General features: G+C 34.2%; 1 protein-coding gene across 1 annotated transcript in view; it reads left to right on the plus strand.

Annotated features, from left to right (window-relative positions):
- Positions 1-26,123, plus strand: part of Adgrb3 (adhesion G protein-coupled receptor B3) — a 697,729-nt gene that overhangs the window by 230,081 nt on the left and 441,525 nt on the right. The window contains exons 2-3 of the mRNA XM_027392824.2: positions 17,635-17,745; positions 23,454-23,615. Coding sequence (XP_027248625.2) covers positions 17,635-17,745; positions 23,454-23,615 — 273 coding nt within the window. The remainder of the gene's footprint in view (positions 1-17,634; positions 17,746-23,453; positions 23,616-26,123) is intronic.

Here is a 26,123-nt window from a genome sequence, read left to right on the forward strand (position 1 = left end):
AATCCCAGCACTCCTTTAATCCCAGCACTCGGGAGGCAGAGGCAGGCGTATCTCTTCGAGTTCAAGACCAGCCCCCGTCTACAAGAGCTAGTTCCAGGACGGCCTCTAAAGCCACAGAAGAAACCCTGTCTCAAAAAACCAAAAAAAAAAAAAAAAAAAAAAAAAAAAAAAAAAAACAAAAAAAGTCTTCCCTTTACCACTAAATCTGTTTTCTTCCTTTATTTTTCCATTTTTTTAAAATCCCCTGCATTGTGGGATGCAGTGACAAACACGATTGACAAAATCTCAACTCTGATTATCCTTAGAGTGTTGTATGTTGATGGTTACAACCATACAAAAAATAAAAGAAATTCTTCTAAGGAGTTATAATTGGAACTTGGAAGATGACAGAATAATAATAGTTTGTGTTTGGAAATCAGGAAAGGTCATTAAAGGAGGTGAAGCTTTAGCTTAAATTAGATTACCAAGAAAGAATCAGCCATGTGAAGATTATAAATTTTCTAATTAAGGAAATCAATTAGCACAAGGGAAATATGAGCCATACATTTTAAGTAAATGAAATAAGGTTATTATGCCTAGGAAGGGTTGGCATTGTGCTTGTAACACTGAGCAGCCTTATAATGACTTCGAGGTGACTTTATATAGTGTTCTTTTATGTTTCAAAGAAATCTGTCTGCCTCCTTTGTGAAAAAAGAATTTTAAGCAGAATAAATTGTGCTGGTAGTGATAGAGGTATGAAGTAGTGTCCTTGATGTCGAGGTAGGAGCAATAGTCCAAGCAATGGATTCTTGGGCTTTGGATTAGAGTAGTCAGAATGGAAATGATGAGACATGGACAGGTTTTCAAAATGTATGAAATGAAGAGATGTCAGAAGTTTAGGGTTGGTGGAAATGGAGTTGCCCAAAAGCTAGGGACTTCAACAACTGGAGGATTCAGAGATAAATCCACTTAGGGATTATTATGATATTCATTACCCATATGCCCTCTGCATAAGACTTTGCAGAGATCAAAAGTTCAATTCTTTTTATGACCAAACTTTCCTTTTTATGCATCACTGATAATTAGAAAGTTCTTCTCAGAGATTTGACTCATTTTTTAAACTCTTTCCTAATAAACTGTGTAGTTTATTTCTAATCATTCTGTTATAATTTTATTTAATTCAGGTTATTTTTCCCCTAGACAAATGTAATTAATTCCTAATTGTTAAGAACTATTAAGAATCTATTTGTATAACACTGGGCTTTATAATTGAATAATGTGAGTGTTTAATTATTTAAATTTGTTCTAGGTTTCTTACCAGACTTTCTTGTCTACAATGCTCAGTGCTTCTAGATTACAAGATTGTTTCTGAAATCAGCCTGGCACTGAATACTTTTCCTGGCAGTCCATGGTCCAGTTTTCCCCTCTTACTGATCTGAGTGCCTTTCTTCATACACATGTTCTATTTATCAACATGCCCATAATAGAGACCAATACCAAAATGCTGAGTAATGTAGAAATTCTTCATTTCATGCATTCATTTAAAAATATAACCAGTTGAGATTCAATATAGCTGGCATTTAATATTGTCTCTATCTTAGTCCTTTTTTAGTCTTTTTCCTACAATTGACTTATTCTTTTAAACTTCATTTTACATTCCAACCATAGTTCTCCCTCCCAAACATGCTCCCACCTCCTTGTCTACCACCAAGCCTACTCCCAGTTCACTCCTCCTTAAGGTAAGGGCTCCCAAGATGAGTCAACAAAGTCTGGCATGATAGATTGGGCCAGGGCCAGGGCCAGGGCCAGGGCCAGGCCCCTCTCCCATTTATTAAGGTTCCAACAAGGGAATGAGCTCCAACAAGCTAGCTCATGTACAAGGTTTGTATCATGGTCCTACTTCCAGGGGTCCCTCAGATAGTTCAAGCTGCAAAACTGTCTCCCACATATGGAGGGCCTAGTTCCATTCCCTGGAATCTCCACAGCTGACTGTCTAGAGTTCATGAGTTTCTAAGAGTTTGGTTCAGCTGTCTCTGTAGATTTCTCCATCATGATCTTGACCTCCCTTGTTCATATATTCTGTCCCTGCTGTCTTCAACTGTATTCCTGGAGCTCAGCCTGGTGCTTGGTTGTGGTTCCAGGCAAAACTTAAAAAGAATTCAATAAATTATCTTAAAACCAATATATCCCAACTGTATTCAAACATGATAAGGAATAATATGCCCAATGTATACATTTAAATAGAGATTATAAGTAACTGGAAAACTGAAAGATGAAATGATTTTTGAGTTATGACCCAAATGAAGATGGTTTCTCATTACCAAAACTAATTGTAATTATTTCTCTCACTTCTTAATGGTGAAGCTCATTATAATGGAATAATCAGAGTTAGTATCTCTTGCATAATTTGGAACAATTGCTGATTTATTTCTAATCCTTCTGTTACATAACCAAGTTCCAAACATGGAAAAATCATTATTATTTTATTGCCATGGTTAATGGGAATTACCAATGTCAGTTCCCCAAAATACAGTATTTTATTCCAATTCTTAACCTCGCTGTTGGATCATTAAGATATTCACAGATGCTTCAGCTTTATAAGGGTAACCATTCATTTCACAAAATTTGGAGTTTAAGTTTCTCTTAGTTACTGGACCTTCTTTGGGGGAACAGATATATATCAGATACATATTCCTATCTGGCCACACTTCCCAGTATGTAGGTTTTCAATGTTCCATTGTTGCTTTGTATTTTTCTTCTGGATTATTTCTCCTTTCTACCTCTTGTCAATCTCAGCATGAAAAAAATCCCTTCTTATTTAATCCCCACTTTAAGTAGTTGTAACAAAGTATAAGGAGATTTTATGTAATACATGACTAGAATGGAAAGAGTTCAAAGACAGATAAATGTGCTTAAGTATCACTATTTTTAATTTCTTTTTTGAAGTTCAGGAAGGAATCCTTATATTTTTTTTCTATTTTTATTTTCCAGATGTTTCCTCAGCTGCTCTGCTCCCTTATTCTTCCTCAAGATTTATTTATTCCTTCTTTCCTTTTTTTTTTTTTTGCATTTTCAAGACAGGGTTTCTCTTTGTAGACTTGGCTGTTCCGGACCTAGCTCTGTAGACCAGGCTGCTCTCAAACTCACAGAGATCTGCCTCTGTCTCAAGAATACTAGGATTATAGATGTGTGCCACCACTGACCACTTCTTCAAGATTCTTTAACCATAAGTCCTTTCTCAGCTGTCCCCATGAGATCTATCTACTCTGAGTAGCAGCCTCAGCTCACTTATATTTTTATTTTTCTCTAGGCAAACAATCTTATGTCTTTGGCTGTTAAGATTAAGATCCAGTGCCTTTCTATAATACAGGAATTGCTCATCATCATGTTTTGATAAACCTGATGTGTTTCCTATACTATCTCTGCTCTACTTATTTTTACTTTGCTACTTATTTATTTAACAACTGTGAATTCCGGCAAATGAAAGTTTGTTAAGCAGAAAATTAAAAGATACAACAGAAGGAACTGTCCTAAAATAAATAATTAACTTGTTTTCATAAACGCTAAGTTTGCATACAGAATATGCAAATATTTAGCATAGGTCGTTGGGAAGATAGTGGTAGGCCTATTAGTATCAAATACAGTTGTGTGCTTAAAAATCTTATTTGGATATGTGGGGTGGAGTGCGATTTCTGAGGGAGGCAATGTTCAGAACCCAGAGTAAGCTTATTAAGTAGTGGATAGAATCACCTAGGAAACGACAGTCACAGAGGGGGGAGTTGAAGAGGAAGAAAATTAAGTCTGTCAGCTTTGCAAGCCATGGGAGATGAGCTTTGCAAGAAAGTTTATGGGATAGGGAAAGGAGGAAGGTTGTCAAATGCTGAAGGCAGCAAGATGAACATGACAGTTTCTAAGAGGTAACTCACTTTGAAGAGTTTCATTTAAGGAAGAAAGTCTGAAGTCACATTGCTTGGTGTTATTGGGTGAGTGGGAAGTGAACTCAAGGATAGTGTAGTGAAAGTTTTCTATTACAAGAATTGTTCAGAGAATGCAATAGGAAATTTCTTTGTTTTTATAAGCACTCTTTAATAATCAGGAACCAGGACTTTTCCTAAAGAAAATTCTTCAAGAATATATTGGCTATATGAATGTTCATTCTTTGGGTATATGCCCAAGAACAGAATTGCTGGATTTTGAGGTGGGCTGATTCCCATTTTCCTGAGAAACCACTATACCAATTTCTAAAGTGGTTGTACAAGTTTGCCTTCCCACCAGCAGTGGAGGAGTGTTCTCTTTCTCCAATCCTCTCCAGGGTCATTGGTGTTTTTGATTTTAGCCTTTCTGGCCAGTGTAAAATGGTATCTTGGAGTTGTTTTGAATTATATTTCCCTGATGGCTAAGGATGTTGAGCACTTTCTTAAGTGTCTTTCAGCAATTTTAGATTCCTCTATTGAGAATTCTCTGTTTAGTTCTGTACCCCAATTTTTAATTGGATTGTTTGCCTTTTTCCCTTATTTTATTTTAGAAGCACTCTTATTTTACATATCAATCCCCATTCCATCCCCCTCCCATCTTCCCATACCCACCACCAACCTCCCCACTCACTCCCCAAGGATAGTAAGGCCCTCCCACAGGGGACCATCAAAGTCATTCACATCATTTGGGGGAGGGCCTAGGCCCTGTTTCATGTATCTGGGCTGCAATAGTATCCCTTCTTAGGGAATGGGCTCCCAAAGTCCATTTGTGCACTATCGATAAACACTGGTTCTACTGTTAGAGGTCCTATAGACTGTCCAGGCCTCCTAGCTGATACCCACATTCAGAGGGCTTGGTTCAGTCCAATGCTGGTTTCCCAGTTTTATGACTAGGGTCTCTGTGCTCTCACTAGGTCAAGTCAACTGTTTCTCTGGGTTTCCCCAGCACAGTCTTGGCTCCTTTGCTCATCTCTCCTTCCTCTCCGAGACTGGATTCCAGGAGTATGGCTCAGTGTTTGTCTTGGATGTCTGCTTCTTCGATCAGCTACTGGATAAAAGCCCTAGAATAGCAACCAAAGTAGTCATCAATCTCATTATACGGGAAGGGCATCAAAGGCAGCATCTCATTCACTGCTTAGATTCTTAGATGAGGTCATCCCTGTGGATCCTCAAATATTTCCCCAGTGCCAGACCTCTCTCCAAACCTATACTGGTTCTATACTGCTTTATAAAGGCATCTCCTTTTTTGCCCTCCTCTATTCTTCCTCTGTCTCAGACCTTCTGATCTCTCCTATTCTCCTACCCCCTTCCCTTTTCCTCCTCTCCCCTTCTCACCTCCCTCCTCTCTTCACCTGTGCTCTCAATTTGCTCAGGGGTTCTTGTGCCCCTCACCTTCTTCAGGGGTCCATGAGATCTTCTCTTGGGGTCCTCCTTGTTTCTTAGTTTCCCTGGTGGTGTGGATTGTAGGCTGGTACTCCTTTGCTCTATGTCTATGTGAGCCTGCCTTCCTTCTCTGTGCCACCAAAGGAACATATACCAGATAAATATTTGAAAGGGATTCGTGAAATTATGTATCAAGTTCAAATAATGCTTCCTCATAGAAAACACATTTCAGGAATCTCTCTTTTAACACAATTCTTAAGTTTATCTTTAATACATATGTTAACATATGTATGTGCATGTGTATATGCATATGATATAAAGTGATAGATAAACAGATATATCTGCATATCAAATATAAGCTATTGTGTTTTGTTTGGGACTGGTATTGAACCTATGACCTCAAGAAGTAAGGTAGGCACTATACCATCCATCTATTAACTCTAGTCTTCCTTTAGTTTTTAATTGGAGACAGTTTCATTACATTGCCCCAGCTGAATTTTAATTTCCTATATACCTTCCTCAATATCCAAAATATAAAGGAATACAGTTTTTCTCTTCATTATTATTTTGTTTTCTTTGAGATATGTTCTTTCTACATACCCTATCCCCTCGGTCGGGTCTTAAACTCACTGTTCAGATCAGGCTGACTTCATGTTTGGAATTCTCTTGACCTGACATCCCAAGTACTGAGATTAGGAAGTTGTATCACTGTGCCCAAAGGCATTAAAATATATTTGTTTCCATGTGTAGTGTCTAAAAATAAAATAATTAAATGATATAAAAATAAGAAATAAGGAAAGAAATTGTTTTCTTATGAGGCTCACAGAGACTAAATAAGCAGTTAGGAAAATCAAGTAATAAAAAAGAGGAAATTTAAATGTGATAACATGAATATCATATCCATGATTTAAATATTCATTTAACAAATAATTTTGATGAAGTACACATTTACATGAGTTTTAAACTGAAGCAATCTGTAAGCAAACTATTATGTAAAAGTTATTAATCTGAATATATATGGTAACTTATAATTTTCCTATTTGGAGGACTACCTTGTAAAGTTAATATTGCAAAGTCTCTTTGACACACTTAAAATTATCCTTTTTAAAAATTACTACCATATCTCCAGTGTTTAGAGTTTTATCCTGGGTGTTGTAGATGTATATTTCATGAGCATATATTTCACCCATTCTCAACTTTCACTGATAAATACTTCCTTTCTTGAAATAATTCATCCAATAGAGAAACAAATGCTTGCTATATTTACTTAAATATACATTATGAAGTTGGGTTTTCAAGCAATATAAACCATACATATTACTTAGAAATGAATCAAGAAAACGCCTAAATACTTATTGGATACATGATATTTTGAAACAGCCAAATAACATTTTATGTACTGAAAAAAATCACATTTTTAAGGCATGTGTGTAAATCTATATGACCTTCAAACAGACTTGGGAAAGTGTTTAGGCCCTTTGGTCTGCTGAGGTAGTCCATACATTCATGGACTCAATTCCAACCTGAGAATTCAGAACCAGTGTAATTTTAGAGCATAAAGAGAATTTGGACATAGTTCTTCCAGCACTTGCATTTGCACCAAGTTCAGGCATGATAATTTGAAATATGAACTGCATTTCCTAGTTGCCTATTTCCTTGCCCCTTCATCCACACTGAGTGTTAGCCTACATGCCAATTAAAGCATCCTTTGTTTTCTCAGTGTGTTAATCACACTACTTTTAGAACATGCATGGTTCTTAGATTGCTGCATGGACGTTAGACTTCACTAGCAATGTTGCTCATTTATGAAGGTCAGCTTGAATGAATGCTAACTAATGGTAGCCATAGCTGATGTCTTAGAAAACTGCAGAAGTTCTTCATCATGCATTTGTCCCTGAAAAGTAACCTACAAGATTAAGGAAACACTGATTTAGTGCCCTGGTTATTTTAGAAACCAAAGGCAGTATGTCTCAGAATCATTTTCATTAAGAAAGTCGGGCCTGATATCTATTTTAGTAAATGTTTGTCATGGGTATCTATAACATGTATATATAACTGTTTTGCAGTAAGTGATGGAACCATGAGTGTGGTAATGAGATGTGACCAGAACCACTTACTTGATCATGTCTGGATCCTCCAAAAATACATCTCTTTACCAATATATTGAAAAAATTAAATAAATATATTATACTTTCTGTCTTTGAAAGACAAAAAAAAATCTCTTGGGAAGAGGGATTGCACAAGCCAGCAGGGTAAAAGTCATGATGGAGGAACCTACAGAGAGAGCTGACCTGAGTCTGTGGGAGCTTAAGAACTCTGGACCAACAGCTAGGGAGCCTTCACGGGACTGACTTGGCACTCTGCATGTGTGTGACAGTTATGTAGCTTGGTCTATTTGTGGAATTCCTAGCAGTGGGCTCAGGACCTGTCCCTGGTGCTTGTGCTGGATTTTGGGAACATAGTCCCCATGCTGAGTTGCCTTCTGCAGCCTTGATGCAGGGGAAAGAGTTTCATCCTGCCTCAACTTGAAGTGTCAAGCTTTGTTGATGCCTATAGGAGGCTGCCCCTTTGTGAATGGAGACTGAGGAGGAGGGGATGGAGGAGAGATAGATGGGAGGTGGGGATGGGAATGGGAGTAGAGGAGGGAGGGGAGACTGTGGTTGGTATGTAAAATAAATGAAAAAATTAATTAAAAAGAAATGAAAAACCCTTTCTTACCTTCAGGCAATAAAAGCAAACCTTGAAAGCAACTCTAGGTACCTATATTTTGTATAAAAAAGAAAGTGTCTGATTTATTGCTATGGCTTATAGATTTACTACTTGGTCAAACAACTACTTATATGGTAATTTAAATTTGGATAATATTTATTTTCTATTAATGTTGCAACAATAATGCACCATAGTTTATGAAATAATATACCAATTATTTTTGGAAGATCCCATTAAATAATTCCTTTAAATAATATAACATTTTGTGGAATAGCTTGTAAAATTTCCAGTAAGCATAAATGCAGTAACATTGCTTTAAATCAAATTATTCTATGGCAGGCTGTTAAAATAATAAATGAGAAATAACTTGGCAAGTTTAAAAGTGCCATATAATATGAGCTATAATTTAAAACTGTAGAAGAATAATTTTATTACTGTTTCTAAGAAAATACATATTACCTTAATGCATATGAGGGTAAGACCTATCAAAATATCAAACTAAAGCTTGCCTAAAAAAAAAAATGATAGACTTCTGTATGGAAAGTCTTTTTTGGGCTGTCAGTAAAGTGCTTGTGAGGAAGCATGAGAATCCTAGATCACATTCACAGCACAAGAAGAGAAGCCTCTAATTCCACACAAACAGCACCTCTAAGCCCAGTGCTGAGCCTGCAAATAGGAGGATTACTGGGTGTGGCAGGGCAGGCAGCAGAGCTATTCAGCATATTCAAGACAAGAAGAGAAACTGTCTCAGGAAAATATTGTGGAGAGCAATTGAGCAAGACATCTGATATCAAGCTCTGATATCCATGCAATTGCACACACATGTTCATGCCCACCCTCACAAACATGTACACATATATACCCACAAAGAACACAGACACAAATGAAAATCAGTGAAATTCTATTCTTGAAAACATTTGGGGTCTGAAAGTTTAGTTGCCAACACTTTGAAGTTAGAGGTCCAAAGAAGGACTCATCCTGCAGGTAATGGGAGTTGCCCTTCTTTCTCTGTGTGGTGTAGGTACTTTTTGTCTAAAGGGAATCCATCTACCTGCTTACCCACACTTAGGAGCCTTCAGTGGATTGCTTCTCAAATCACACCCTCATGCAGCCACAGTTTTATATGGAAAGTCTGGTAGCCTCTTAGCAATTTGTACTGCCTTTAATTTTTTCACTCCTATCTACTCTTCATGTTTCATTTACAGTACATATCTGAAATTCAAGTCATGGATCTTCCTCTCTTGCATGAATCCCTTAAAATGGTTCATATCTGATTAGGTGCAGCTTATATCACAGTTCCTAGTAAAGCCATAGGTGTTTTCTTTTCTATCCATCTGGTTCCCCCTCCCTCCTAATGTCCGGGAACACACCTTGTATGTCTCTTCTTAACTTTATGATCAATAATTATTAACTTGTTCATCAAAATCTAAACACAATGTTTCTTACAGTTTCCATAACTGGCTGGAGCAATGGTTCAGTGGTTAAAACAGTTGCTGCTCTTGCAGGGGACTGGCATTTGGATCCCAGAACCTACATAGCAGCTTACAACTGTCTGGAAATACAGTGTTTGGGGATACCACATTCTCTTCTGAACTCTGCAGGACTGCAGACATGGTACACATAAATACACACAGCCAAACACTGATACAGATAGACCAAAATAAACAACATTTCAAATCCCTGTTTCCTCTAGTCAAAGCTTTAAGTTCCTTGATCACTTCTGTGGCTTCACAGACAACATCTGGCTCATTCCTTTTTGTATTTTGTCTTGCTGCTTTGTTTAAAATAAAACACGAGGGACAAATCTCTGTCTGTCTCAGTCATACCCTGTTGCTCCCTTTGAAACCTCTTCATACAGGACCACTCTGCATGCCAGAAACTTCTTCAGAAAGAACCCAATCTCTGTTATAGTTTGGAAAAAGAAGAAATAATTTTATTTAAAGGCATTTCAGTTTGCTTACATTTCTCATTCTTTGAGATCTCGTCAGGCCCCATTAATATCAAAGCTTATTGAAATATTATAGTATCAGAGGTTTTGTCAGCAGCAAGATGTACCAGAGCAGGCAAGAAGAAAGCATCATATTTTGGCACTGGTATACTGACATAAATGAACAAAAATTGTGTTCAACTACTAGTTTACTATCAAAATTGTATTGGATTGTGTGGTTACATTTACTATGTATGTGTTCATGTGTCTATTTACCTCATTACTAATCATTAAAAAATTTTCAATATATTTCTAGAAAACCTAACTAACCTAGCCTATTATACATGAGTATATATAATCAGTATTTAATTATGCATTACATTTTAAAATATCTGTATAAACACAATACCTAAGCAAGAAGAGAAATATATATATATATCACAAAATTGACCTTAAATTTGTATCAATAAATAAAAAATCAATACCAATGCAATGTATTCATTTCTATATCCTATTCCCCTTTTTTTTCCTTTAAAAAGAGATTGACTGTAATCATTGCCATTTATAATCAACCACATTTAAATGAAAACAAACATTTATAAACAGTATTTGGGAATTTGGTCACCATTCATTCCAAACTGCTCCCTGCTTGTTGGGGGAGATGTCCATACCATGGGGATCATGATAAAACTCAGAATTCTGGCTGTAGTCCTCTATGACTGCATCATTTCTGCTGTTTTGGATGTAGGATCAGTTGGGCCGCTGTTTCAGGGGGTCTTGCTTCATCAAACCATATTTGTGTGGAAGGAATCCATAGCTTTACATTTTCTGTGGAAACACAAGCAAAAACTCTTTTCCCAAATAACCTGTCCTTACATTTAAATTTAGAAGTCAAACCATTTTTAAAATATTTAAGTTGGATTAATTTAACAGCACCTATAATCAAATGTATTTTAGCAGCTGTAGCTGTTTCCTTGGCAATCAAACAATTTAAAGACAACAATATAGCACATAGTATCCATACTCTGCTGTGTATTTTCCATCTTTATGTGGCTTATTTATTTATTATAACTCTTTCTTTTACTTTTATTTTTATTTTTTCTTTTATAAGACAGGGTTTCTCTGTGTAATTTTGGCTTCCCTTGAACTCACTCTGTATACCAGGCTTGCCTTGAAGTCACAGAGATCTGCTTGCCTCCGCTTCCCAAGTGCTGTGATTAAAGGCGTGTACCACCACACCCAGCTACTCTATTTCTTCTTTTATTTATTTATTTTTTAAACACTTTATCCTGTTTCTTTTTCTCTCACAAGACTATGTATATTTTTAGACACACTGTAAACCTTTAGAGGTTTTTCTTCATCTGAATCTGTCTTTACTGTAAATCTTTAACTTTTTCTGACCACAAAGTCTTTTATCTGTTAAACAACATTGATAAAATTAAGGCAGCAACTGTTTTAGCCACAGTCTTTCCAAGATGGCAGGGGAATGTTTACCACCAGCACTGAGAGCTATGTTCACTGCCTTGGTCTATGCTGGCATCAAACAACAGGCTGCTGGCTTGGAGAGCCAGCTGCTCATACACACCATTGATTTGTTAGCAAGCACCTGAAGCTTTTTCTGCTTATGCTGAGTCAGGAAACCTCCCTTAAGGGAGCTGCTCGAGTGTCTGCTTGTCGCAGGCAAAACAGAGACCACTCGAGAAAATGCTGTTACCAAGAAGTCATACTTGTTTCTGTTCTTTTGCTTCTAAAATCCCTTTTGTAAGCTTTTGTGAAATTTTTATGTTGAAGTTCATAAAACCACCTCCTGACACCGTTTGTAATGATAAGTCTTTCTGCCAAGAGCCTAAGTCCTGCAGACACGTAGGCGCCCAATATAACACAGAGAGATTAAAATAAGGCACAATGCTGCTGGCCAATAACTAGGATTTCTTACTTGCTAACACAGTCTTAATTATCAACCTTAACTATGAATTTATATATTTTATAAGGACTTGTTGTATCAAGGACACCAGCTGTATGTGTCCTTTCTTACTGGCGATCACAAAAATTGTGTTCAACTACTAGTTTACTATTGAAATTGTATTGTATTGTAGGGTTACATTTACTATGTATATGTTACTATGTTCATAAGTCTATTTTCCTCATTACTAATCAGTAAAAAACTTTCCAAGCAAATCACTGATGCTGGTTTTCAGTAATCCAGTAGTTCCTGCATGAAAATATGAAAAAAGGCAATACAATTGAAAAATTTATAAAAAATATGTACAATCTTCCTGTGTAATTGTGCACGTAGATGATTTCTTACATGGAGCAACATGTCTTCTTTGCTAACCTTTCCCAGAAGGCAGTAAATAAATAATAATTTAAATATATGAGTTGATGTCCACAAATTATCTTTGGGCTTTGCACATATATTTTCCAATTGATTTTCAAGTATATATTTTAAAAGTTCTAGAGAAATACATTGTTTATGAAGTTATTAAAATATTTGTGCCTGGAATAAAGATAAATAATACATTGACTTACTGCAAATATATATATATATATATATATATATATATATAGGTTAAATATATTTGTTAAAAATTCCTATAAAGTAGCACATAAATTCTGAAATGTTACAACTTCATGTATTCTGTGGAGCATCATAACCTCTTCTGTGAGCATGATGGCAGCACATACTTGTTTATTTAATACTTTATCCATTTCTAGAAATAGCTTAGCTACCTAGTAAAGTACTTTCTGCCAGAGTATTGTGCAAAGCAAAATTCTGCTTTGCTAGTGTGAGAAAGATCATCATTGTCCCCATAGCCAGGGATATAAATCTGATAATGAAATCTAAAATAATGTATAGCAAGGAGTAAATGTTGACATCTTAAAATTTAATGAGTTTCTTGAGTTCCTAGCATATTTTAAGAACATGTTTCTTTTATTTAGATATTTTCCAATATTAATCAATTTATTATGCAACTTTCATTCTTGGGTTTTTTGAAAGTTGTCTTGTAGTTATTGATTCTGTTCTTTAGAAAACTAAAGTATTTTACAACCAATGGTAAATATTGTTAAAGTGTTTTTGATTATCTAGGTAGTGTATATAATTTAAAAAAATCTAGCCTTTGATAATGCATGTTTGATTGTGAAGACTTCAATCTTTGCCTCTTTCTCCTTCTATTGTTTCATAAAACATTTGGATATATAAGGACTTAGCAAATGTTTATGAAATGAGAATATGCAAATACAAATTCTGCATACATTTCAAAAAGTTGGAAAAATTAGAAAACTACAGAAATAAAATATTCTAATAGGGGCAGTCTTAGTTTCTCTTTAGAGTCTACATGTTTATAATTTTATTAGGCAGAAGAACAGCTTTATGTACAGAATCATTGTGACAGCTATTTCCAATTATTTTGAAAATAAATGACAAATTCAGTAATTATACACCATCCCAACTGTGAACTTAGAATACATTAACTATGTCCAACTGGCTTCCTAGACTATATTGTGGCTTCATAACAGAATTTCTTTGTCCCTACTATCCTTTGTCAACAAGCAATGTTGTGATATTCTCTCCTATTACATTTTGACAAATAAAAATCTCATTTAAATTTTCTAGGTGCTTTACTTAAAGTTAGGTTGTGGTGGTGAATATCTTGTTCAGTGGTAAATTTTAAGATTAGTCTTTGTTTTATTGCGGTTCCAGGATAGCCAGGGCTGCATGAAAACCTTTCTCAAACAAACAAAATGAGAAAATAAAAGTTTGTAATGTAATAGGAAGAATAATATATAAATGTATCTATATAATATATACATTTTATCTATATAAAGGAAAAATTCAAATTTGTTGGTGCTTCTAGACAAATGAGTATTTCAAGAGGACAAAGCCAACTCCTTAAATTTTTTGAGGTGTGGGTGTTTTTTTTTTTGGTGCTGTTGCAGAAGCTGAAGTTAGAGAGGGGCTTTACTACAGACATTGCTGATGGAGCAGACCTTTTCCTTGGAGACAGTGCTGAGTACAGGTATCGCTGGCAAGCAGTAGTACAGTTCAAACAGCGCATAAATGGTCCATAATTCTTGGGCCTATTCTAAAAATCAATAATGGCCTGAATTTGGTTGATGTTAGTGGAAATGCAAAGGAATGTCTGCACATTGTCAAGTCAGTCTGTGTATTAAATCACAGTGTCATGCCTGCTGCCCAGTGTCATATGCTTGTCCATATATTTAAAATAAACATATTAGTAAAATAATGAGTAGATGTGCTTTTGACTTTTTGATAAATTAAACCACATATTAGTGTCTCCCTCAACTTCCAAACAAAATTCCCATAACTGATAATTGATGATCAAACGTCAAGTCTAAAGTCTATTTGTTTACTAAAGAGCTCTTACCTAATCACATCATAGGCCTAGACTTAAGAGAGATGACTTTCAAAACCTTTCTTTCATGCATCTACCTTTCAGAAACTTTGGCTTTTAGCAAGAAGCATAGTGAATGACTGAGGGAAAAACCCTAAAACTTGTTAGTCATCTTCAGTCATTTTGGGATTTTCTACATGAACAGCTATTTACTCAACACTTCATCAATGCCATCAACATAAAGACAGAGGAAATAACTCGTTGTTTCCAAAAGTCATGTACCACATGCTCATATGCACTATTATGCTGTACTTTTTCATTTGATTTCACAGCTTGCTTTTCATTGCTTTCACAAGAGCAGATCATCTTTTTATTTGGTTATTTTCCTTGTGTAACTAATGTAGTATATTATCCTTGCCAATGCAGACTGTATGATTATAAATCAACCATTCATGAAGACTCTATATTATCTAGAAATCATAATAATATAAACTACATTGACCACATGAGAGCACACTAGTAAAATAGCTTTGTCTCTTACATTTGAATGATCCAATTGGCCTTTATTTTCATTAGAAACAAAGATAATGCCATCATGAAAGAAATATAAGGCAACATAAATGCTTTAAAAATAACCCATCATGCGATGTGGAACATTTGTTGTAAAATATTACTTTTTTATTAAAGTTAGACAAAAGAGATTTCTATTTTCTAACAATTTGAAATGCAGATGATGTTGTATCGAAACATGCCTGGTTAGATAACAGCATAATTCATGTTCAATTTGATACTTTAATATTAATTAATAGGCCTGGAATATTTTTAATGCCACCATACAGTTCTTTTGCCTTCTAAGAAAGGGAATCATTGGTGTATCTAACATATAATATGGAATTTGTCTATAACAGGACCACATATTCATTGTCATTTTAGCTTCAGATATAGCTCTGTGGTACAGTGCTTGTCTAATGTGTATTAAGACCCTAGATTTGATGCCCACTAGAAAAACAAAAGCACAATTCTCATCTTTAAAGATTTTCCAGCTAAAATTTATTGCCATAATAATCAACAGTCCACTTTAAACTTGTGTTTGTATGCGATGCAATTAAGATGACACATCAGTACAACAATTCATTAGGATTTAATGTTCATCAATAAATAATTGATGGTAGGTGGTCACCAAACTTGAATACTTAAGTGTCATTTGGATTGTAAATATTTTTGAGATATAGAAATTACTTGACTAGTAATACAAAATAATAGCCTAAATTCAATTTTAAAAATCAACATTTGACTTTTGCTTATGTTTGTAAAATTGTTAGAAATTTAGTGTGATACTTTTTTAATTTGTCCCACTGAAGAGTTAACAATACCCACAACCTTAATCATCAGGATCATACTTCCCTTAATGTTGCAGTATTTTTCTCAGAAGATACATTACAGGTTATTCCCATGCTGCCACTGAGATTAAGAATGATCTTCCATCAAATTGGTTCTGTCGTTACTTTGCAACTTAAAAGTTGTATACATAGGATAAATGTTTTCTTTCATTCTTTACATTCTTGTGCCAAAACTATCTTAGTGTGAGCACTAGAGCCCCCAATGGTATTATGGAAAGATATACTATGATGTTAATATGGAAAATTATAAAAACTTACAGAACATTCAAGTTAAATTATAATTTTAATTGGAAAGTTGATGTATATTGTTAATAAAACTTACCACTAATATTTGTTTGCTAGTGAAGACACAGTGACAAATTAATTGAATAACAGTTTAAATATATAATTTATAAATATATATAGTGAATAACTGTAATTCAAATGTTTTAAATAGCAAATTTAATGGTAATTAAATACTTCTATTCTCAGTGAGAAATTGTTTACACATAGTTTACACATGAATGAATGAAAAATGTTTATTCAGGATAGAAAATAGTGATGGATTTTATTTTATCAACTAAACTGACACTTTACAGTATTTCCGTTTTCTGACACTGGATATTATCCTAATTGACAAAAAGAGACACACATTTAGACTTCTCAAATATCTCAGAATGTGAATTCTTTAGTGGAAGATGTAGAAAGAATTTCTTAACGTGGATTTGTCCAGGCTCATAATTGGATAAGATTTTGATTGGATAATCAATATGCTAGCCATTTTCTTACATAAAAGATAGGAGTTGGTAGAATTGCTGCTTACAAAACACATTGGTAATATCTTGTATTTTAACAGAAGTACATTTAAAAATTGATGAGAACATGGCTAAGGAGTAAAACTTGTTGTCAAATTTTCATTCTTAACTTTTGTGTATCAAGAGATCAGTAACATTCTTGATGTAAGAGCATGTACCACAATATTCCTAGCAAGAATGCTAGCGCTTTTCTTTCCCTACCTGACTGTAGGAGTTAGAGCCATCTAGCATTTCATACACTAGACTTGGCTGCCACTAGATCACTGTAACAGTTCAGTAAGCACAGCACTAACCTGGAGTCCTATGGATTTAATCCATGAAAGCACATGAAATTTTGGAAATGTACTACTCAGAATCTCTTCTATTGATTGAATAATTTTCATCTCCACACTTTTTTTTCTAATTGTCTGATAGGCACAGATGCTTTTTTGTTTTTATTAGTAGCTTTATTATAGAACAATTAAAATACAAAAACCTAGACTCTTTTGTTTGAACAAAAAATTAATGAGACAACACTGCTTTATATGTGGTTAGAGAAAGTGTGGAGTTAGTTAAATTAGGGCAAGGAAGAATCAGTGTTTCTGAGGCTCCCAGTTTTTGTGAATCTTGAGGCAAACCAGGGCTACCTCATCTTTGAATTTTAAACAAAATCCATTCTCTGAATGGATCTTTAGAAAGTTAGGAAACAGAGTTGTCCGTTACTTTGGAAGGTGCTGGAAACCTTGTTGGGGTGACAAACGTTTAGCCAGAGGCAGCCGACACTCAGTCAGGATACTTTGAGGAAAACAATTAATATTCTGGTTATATTTTTTTCTTCTGATATGTGACTGCAGAACATTGCCCGAGAAGTGTACAATATGTTCTGTTACTTGAGTTAACTTACCATCGGGTGTATCACTTACTGAATGTTATTGTTTCTTGAAAGCTGTTCATGATGCAGATTTTCTAGCTTAAGCTGAGACATACTTCCAAGCAGATCAGACTAAAAAAGTTAGAACTGTGAACTGATCAATAATTTCTAGGTCTGCGCAGGAACATATTGCATGGGACAGGAATGTAATTTGTGAGAAATGTCTACACACAGGCTTTCATATACCTTTATTCTGTCTTTAGAATTTGGAATGATGGGAGATCATACAATTAAAAGTCAGCGACCTCGATCTGTCCATGAGAAAAGGGTCCCTCAGGAACAAGCTGATGCTGCTAAATTTATGGCACAAACTGGTAATACGTTAGTTACATTTTTCTATTTATTGTTGTTAATTTAATGAAACCACTGCATGTTTTCATGATCCTTTGCTGCACATTTGTCAGTTTTTGGAGCTGATTTTTTGAGCCATTTTTTGTCACCAGTTAAAGTCCATAAATAAAGTAGCTATGAATAAAAGTACACAGGAAAAATGTGTAAGACTTGCTTTGCTTTTGGTATACTATGCTTTAGAATTTACATATTATTATTTACTTATGCTAACTAGCAAAAAATGCATCATTAAACTTTTAAAGGAAAGCAGTAAAGTTACTTTTTTGAGGAATATTTGATTTGAGATTTTCATGAGCCATAATTTAAATAGGATTCAGATGATGAAAATAAACATAACAAAATTTGATACATGCACATCAAATGTTCTTCATGTGTCCTAATATTGCTTGATTGTTAAAATATTTAGAAGCTAGACTTCTTTATAATTGAATATATGATTTGAAAATAAAGTTGTTGCAGAAGATAAATAGTAAAGAGTTGACCATCTAATTAAATATCAACAAAACTGACTTTCTGGCTTATAAAATTCTTTAATCCTATGTCAATCAAATTATTTTCAAACTATAAATTGGGATGTGACTGAAAATTACATTATTTGACATGATTTTTAGAAATCATAGGTATACATGAATATATATATACATGTAGAATTTATGCTTTAATAATCTATAGAGTTTGACAAATTACAGTGGGTCATAATTTGGCTGATCATAGTAAACCATCCTGAGTTCTGCCCAGCAGAATTGCATGGGACCTCTCCCAGTAGGAGATGTTTAAAGTGTTTTGTAAACATTCTCAGCCTTTGCTTTTCTTTTTCAAAACTTATAACTAACTTTATCTGTGTTTTTACAAAATTGTATGCATTCCTTTGTTGTTTGTTTTGGCATAGTTGGAAACCATGAGTATTTGGTCAGATCTGTGACATGATATTCAGACTTATTTTAATGAAATTCTCCAAAAGAATGGACATGTCCTTCAATTCACATGTTCTTTGTGATAGTATTTGTTTAGAACCCTGTACATGAGCTTAATGCTTAGAAATTCAAATACTAATACTGAGTTGAATTCTTGGTAATAGATGAAATATTTTAATATATTCATTGTAACAGCTTTTCAGAATGTAATATGTAGAATAAATTCTATAAGCGCACAGTTTAAATTTTAAAAATAATATATGATATGGCCAGAAACAGAAATGAAGAGAATTTTCTTTGCTGGATGGCTTTTGCTGTACCTTGTTTAAGAGGAGATTTATATTTTAACCAGTTGCTTGCTCAAGTCCAAAATTGGATTATGTGGCTCAAATGGATTTGCAAATTTCTAAATGTGTTTTTGTCTGATACTGAGAGCAAAATAATTGAAACAGTGAACAGAGATTTGGGTCTTTTACTCTCAGTAGAGAGATAAAACATGGGCTGCCCACTCAGTCCCTTAGGCATCTCCCTGAGAGAACATATCTGCTGTAGGAGAAATGTGTCCTTTTTATACAGAAGACAGCAAATACTGGTTTACTGTAATTCCTCAAACAACCATAGGTTTAAGTTTCCAGTGATTTAGTAACTTTAATTTGTGCAGTCAATATTTTGCAACTTAATCCACAGTTTGTTTAAATTCCATTTTTAATATTTGTGTATATTAAGAAAATTCAAATTTTTCAGCCAGAATATTTTGACAAATTCAAATATCAAGAAATATTGATTTGTAAAATGAGGAATTGCTAACCACAATTTTTACATTTATTTCTGGTTTTCCAGTCATTGTTTTGTTTCTATACAATGTATATTCTTTCACTAACAAGTGATTTGGTAAGTAGATGACACTTGATTAAATAGATCTGGGGTCAACTTTAAAACTCCTTACACATAATGTTAATTTCTCAGAAAGGCCATACCATATTAAAGTATTAGATCTATTGATTGATTCTTGAATTTATGAGAAATAGGGTTATACATTAATTTTAAACCAAATGTTGCATATGGAAATATAGACATGTGTGTAGTACCTTCTTTAATATTAAATTACCATGCTGGATGAAAAAAGGAAAATTCACTATAATAAACATTTTAAGATACATAGTTGGATACTTGGCATTTATATTTCTTAAAAGAGAGAAATTTTCTTAAATGTTGTTTCTTTTGAATTTATCATAGACTAAATTATCAATAAAGTACCAAACAACAACATTTTACAGAATTAAGTTAATCTGTAGAACATGTCTATTTCTCAAATCAAGGTATTAATGTTGCATATAAACAGTCATGAAATTTTGCTAAGTGTAATTTGAGGACTAAATATGATACAATGGAGGGAAGTTAAATAATAGAGTTACAAAATGCCATAATATGTTATATGTCTCATGCAAAATTAAAGCAAAGCCACCACACCTTATTTCTTCTCAAATAAGTGAACCGACTTCAACAGTCAATACAATCAGTAATTATTTTTATTTTAAAGAAAGATTTACTAGACAGAGGCAGAGTGAGTGAATATTTTTAAATGACATTTTTATGAGGTAGCATTATTTCATTGGAATAAGCAGAGTCTTATTGCTAGTGATAGTAACTGAGGCAAGAATGAACATTAATTAGGTTGCTATAAAAGCCTCAGATAAGGCTGCAGAGAAGCCTCAGTGGCTAAGAGCACTTATTGCTCTTGCAGGGAACACATGTTAAATTCCCATAATCCACAGGGTGACTCACAACCAGCTGTTAGCTCCAGTTATAGGAGATCCTGCACCCTCTTCTGGCTGCTGTGGGCACTGTATGAACATAGTACACATACATACATGTAGCTATAACCTAACATATACAACAAAATAAAGTAGAATAAAAACCTAAGTTAAACATCTGTATATATAGTTATGGAAAATAAAATAATAAGTATGTCTATTTAATGGATAAACCCAAGCTAAGTGTCAATGAGCTGGAATAAGATAAATGTTAATTAATCTTACTTTTAAGCAACACTGGTATGAAGTGACTTTATAAACAGGTTTAGAAAGCAAAACTGCCTGGGTAGGAATAGATGATATGTGATCTGAAATAGGAACATAACATTAAAGGTGTTTCTAATTCCATGATTTTAACACACTAAAGTTATATTAATATTAATATCTTGTTCATGATTTTAAATTTACTATCCCACATCATTTCACTCAAAAGTTACAAGCAACTTTTGAGATAGGTAAATTAGTAAAAAGTTTCAAAACATAAGAGGACTTCTTCAAGACCCCAGAGGCAATATAGTGTTGACTGCAATACTTTCCAGTGTCGTTAAAACATCTTACTTTTAAAGTATATTAACTATCTCTAACATGACTCAATGTGCTTTACTATGTAAACCTCACACCTTAGGAACAAAGAAACTAGCATAAAAATTGCAGTGAAAATGTCGCTTGAAATAGCACAAGATCAAGTCGATGGTTAGACCATTATTTTAGTAGCAAATTTTGATTCTAGATTTGAAATACAATTTATGACTCATGTGTTTATTTTGACTTAAACTTTCATTTGCAAAATGAGTTGTGGGAAGGCTTCTCTTAGCATTCATGATTGACGCCTCATGACCCAGCACCACTGCTTATCTTGCTTAGGGCCATGCAGAATCATAGTTGTTGAGGCAAGTCAGATTTCCAAACATTTGTGTGAGGTTATACTTTAAATTGGGCCTTGATATGAATTCACTGCTAAGTTTAATTTTTAAAATCCTCTTTCATTACAATGCAAGAGAGAACTGTGTTTGTGGCAAAGTAGGACTAATTGTTTCTCATAATCTTTGTCATTTCACTTACAGAATTCACATTGTTCTTAACTTTCTGGCTTATAATTGATAACATATAGCCATAATATTTATACTCAGTATCATCACAATCAGGTTGGCATGTCTTTCTATATACACTGTTTTCCCCTACCTTTAAGCTTGAGGTTTCCATTATTAAGTATGCTTATATTATGTATGCACATATGTGTAGATAATTTTAACCATTGTCATATATTGGACTCACCAAATGATGACTTTTGTTTTATTAAAATGCAATTCAATTTAGTAGAGCAAATTATGAGATATAACTTCAAACACTACTCAAACAGACATCCAAATAGATATTTATCAAATTAGCCATGTATAAGTTTGTAAAGGTAAAAAATACTGAAGTAATCAAGAGAGATCTATTACTGTATATCCATGTTAAACATGGATTTCAATATTTATAAGATGCCCTAATTAATGTGAGCTGACACCCAAATTACCAGCATGTGCACTTCTGATAGATAACCAGGTATAGATGAATTGTTATCTATGCCTCTGCATGAATAATTTTAGACCAGCACAAGAACACATTCTCCATGATCCTGCTAACAGAGTTTCAATAGATCCCGCTAACAGAGTTTGTCTGCAAACTGGTTGTTCTGAGCCTTCAAAACATAAGCAGATTATAGCAGAATATAAAGTCAGCACCTTCATCAAATAGGATTTCTAGCAGTGGACACACTTTTTAGAGTAGACACCTCATAGAAGAATGTTTTGCCTTATAGGCTGGTGCAAACTCATTCTTTTCTTCAGAACCAGTTTGTACTTGTTTAGCATTTAGTATTCTCCTTAATCATGGACTAACTCTTCTGAACAAGATAGACAAATGGATTGCCATTTCTGCCCTTGGAATTATATTCCAAATGATTATTCTATACCAAGTACATGATATAGAGGTAAATTGCTCCTTGCCTGTGTAAATAGTGCCACAAAGCTCTTAGAAACCCCTTCCATGTAAAAAGTTTTGACAACATCATGAATGCTTAATAAATACACACTGCTAGGCAGATAGCACTGGATGGTAAAATTTCAAGTCAGGCTTTAAAATCCAACCTGGACATGATGCCAGAATAGAATTAGAAGCCAACTCCAGTGGTTTTAAAATTGGTGTTTCCTGTTTTCTTGTTCTTTGTTTTCAGATAATGAGAAAACTAAGCATAGTTTCAATGCAATGCCAAGCACTACAATGTTTATGAAGCCCAACACTAATTGGCTTCATAGGACCCTGTTTTGAAGTAAATTTTAGTTCAGTTAATATAAATGCTAGAGAAGTTAAAAAATACTTCTTTAGGTCAGGGGTGAAATGGGAAACAGAAGGATTTTAAGAAATTACGACAAAGTAAATAGCTAGCATAGGCTGAAAAGATAGGAAATCCATTTGAAATTGTCAACTAGCATAGTAGTTTTCAGGTACACACAGTCTTTAGAAATAGAAAAGACATTCGACAATAAAGAACTAGGCAAAAACATATCAAAGCATCCCTGCTCACCTAAGCCTCAGAGTAGAATTAGAAATGCATTCTGCCTCTTTGGACACCAACTACAGGGCCCTAGATGGGCTTGAAGAAAACTTCAAACAATTATTCTCACTGAAACTATTGGTTGTTTCATTCACAGTGTTGATAGCTTAATGGACTTTGCAAAGAATGGTTTTGCCAACAAAGTCATGACAAACAGTCTTTGTATCAGCATTGTATACATCCCCCTAACTTCATTTTCATTTGAAATGTTTTCTACCTTTGGATGGACTGTCATATATTTGCATTTAAATTATTCATGCATGTCACAGTGTTAGTTTGAAACAGTGCTTACAAGATGAATAACCAAGACAGTATTTCATGTTTATTTGTTGTCTTGCATGCAGGTGAATCTGGTGTGGAAGAGTGGTCCCAGTGGAGCACATGCTCAGTTACTTGTGGTCAAGGGTCGCAGGTGCGAACCAGAACTTGTGTATCACCTTACGGGACACACTGCAGCGGCCCATTAAGAGAATCAAGGGTTTGCAATAACACTGCCCTCTGTCCAGGTAGTGTTAGCAGCAACTACGACTGTGGATGTTTTGAATTGTGTCATGCTACGCATTTGGAACAATTTGTTATTTTCTTATGTACTGGGTAGAGGCATTTTAATTAGAGTCTATAAGTGGAATTCTTCTCGACTGTGGTATTTCAATCTGTATGTGATTATTTCTGCTTTCAGAGCAGTCAGCATGGTAGATAAGTGACTGTCTCCCTAGTTCAAATAAGATTGAAATTTTTGTAGTTGTTTCAACGAGCATAAAAAAATCAGTTGTTTTTCTTGTGTTTTTAGGTGGTAAAAAAATCCAACTGCTATATGAGGAAATAAAACTTTCAGGCATAGTAGAAATATGACATGTGATTGGCAGTTTTTCAGTCAGCAATTTTATCATCCATCTGACCCTATCAGAAAAAAATAATAATAAGTGTAATAGATTTAAACAAGATGTTTCATTTTACTTCATAAAGAACCTTTAAGTGATTGCTCTCATCACAGCCATCTATTACTTTAATAAACAGAGAGAGGTCTGGTTAGGATGAAATATACTTTACATCAAAAGTATATGATTTAATGATGTGCATGGTCTTACTGTATTTGTTTCAACATCTTAAAACAATGAAGACTTTCCAATCAGTTCCAGAGCAGGAGTTTAGGTTGTCCCGAGTCATTTAAAGAATGCAACTACATGAATGCAGCAGTGTACACTAGATTCTCATAGACTCTACAGAAGTATCTGAAAAGCACATGTTCTAAAGAAAGGTCTTAGCACTGTAGGCCTTGCAATCTCCAAGTCATGCTTAAGTATTCTCTAGAGGTCTCCATTCCCAGTATTAACTGAGTCTTAGTTGCTAAAAACAACAGTGAAGGGCCTGGAAGAATGGTCAGGAATAATGCCAGTTTCCTAGCAGAACAGGCAAATGTAATCATATAAGAAATGTTAGGGTGGCTGTTCTTTAGTGGGTATAAAACTTCAAATTTTCAAAATAGAACACTTCTGGTGATCTGTTTGATTGCTACATGAATATACTCAATGCTACTGAATTGTAAACTTCAAAGAGTTTCCATGGATCATTTTATGTTATTTAATGTTATTTTGTTTTGATTTAAAAACAAAAACGAAAATAAATATCCTGGAAGAAAGAGAAAATGAAGGAAGTAGCAGGAGATATTGTGGAATGATGCAATGAGGTTTGAGAACTCTTTGTATCCAAACATCTCATGCAATGAGGTGTGAGAACCCTTTGTATGCAAACATCTTATACAATGAGGTTTGAGAACCCTTTGTATCCAAACATCTCAAACAGTGAGGTGTGAGAACCCTTTGTATAACATACAGAAAAGACAAAGCTAAAAAGACAGAAACTAAGGCTTTCAGGAAAAAAAAAAAACACAATCATCAATAAGAGGACAATTGCTATTGAATGTATGTAGGCGTCAGTCGGGACTGCATGATATAAGGAAGAATTTGCAATGAAAAATAATACAAATCAAATGGGGAAATGTAAAGGAGTCATCGAGAAAATTAAAAAGAAGATGAAAGACTGAAAGTAGAGATCATAGACCGAACATATTTCAATTACATGAGCTGGGGGAAAAAAGACAAGGAGAGAAAGAGGCTTGGAGTATCATAGTGAAACCTTCAGACCTCAACATAAATGCTATGAATCCCTATTTGAGTAGAATACAATAGGGACTTTTGGGAGAATGCTTAACCATGAAGTCTAACCTCAGTACTTACCTGATGATTTACAAAGTCGAATTCCCTATTCTCATCAATTAAAACAGTATCAATAGAGCATTATGATATAATTGATATATACAATTAACTTGTTAGTATGTGCTTACAGGGTCTAATGAAAAACACATTCCTTAGCAGTAATCTGATTGGTTTCCAAAGTGTTAAACAAAATTCATAGCTTACCTTCTAGTCACCAGTTACACACCTGTATAAGGTTCACACATAGAAGTCTTTATTCTCTACAGAGGGGGAAGATTAGGCCTTCAACTGGGAACTGAGATCATCTGTGGAAGGACCCACATGTGGATTCTAAGTTCTCTCTCCCTGTGTATCATGAAAAAAAATCAAGCTGAGTAATATGTCACAGCATTTCTGATTTAATAAAACTCTTACCCTTACCATGTATAAGAATGTGAGCAGTTTTTAGTCTATCTTTTATTTTCATGTATCTAAACTATTCATCTCTCTAAATCTTGGTTGAGTATTGCTCACAAGAAAAATAAATCATTGTTATACTTCAGTTTGGTGAATTGATGTTCAATTTTTATCTTTAATTTTACAAATACAAAGGATAATTTAGTGTCTTCATTATTTTTAAAATGTCAGATAAGTACATAGTGACAGGAAATAGGAGTTTCTTTCATATGCTGATTTTTGTTCACCATATTGATAAATGTTATTCTGAATATATCATGAAAAATGAGGAGTAAATATTTAAATGGTTTAAAATTTAAGAAGTATTTCAATCAATGTAAATATTTCTCTAAATTACAAATT

The sequence above is a fragment of the Cricetulus griseus genome, assembly GCF_003668045.3.
Source record: "Cricetulus griseus strain 17A/GY chromosome 1 unlocalized genomic scaffold, alternate assembly CriGri-PICRH-1.0 chr1_1, whole genome shotgun sequence".
Classification (NCBI taxonomy): Eukaryota; Metazoa; Chordata; class Mammalia; order Rodentia; family Cricetidae; genus Cricetulus; species Cricetulus griseus.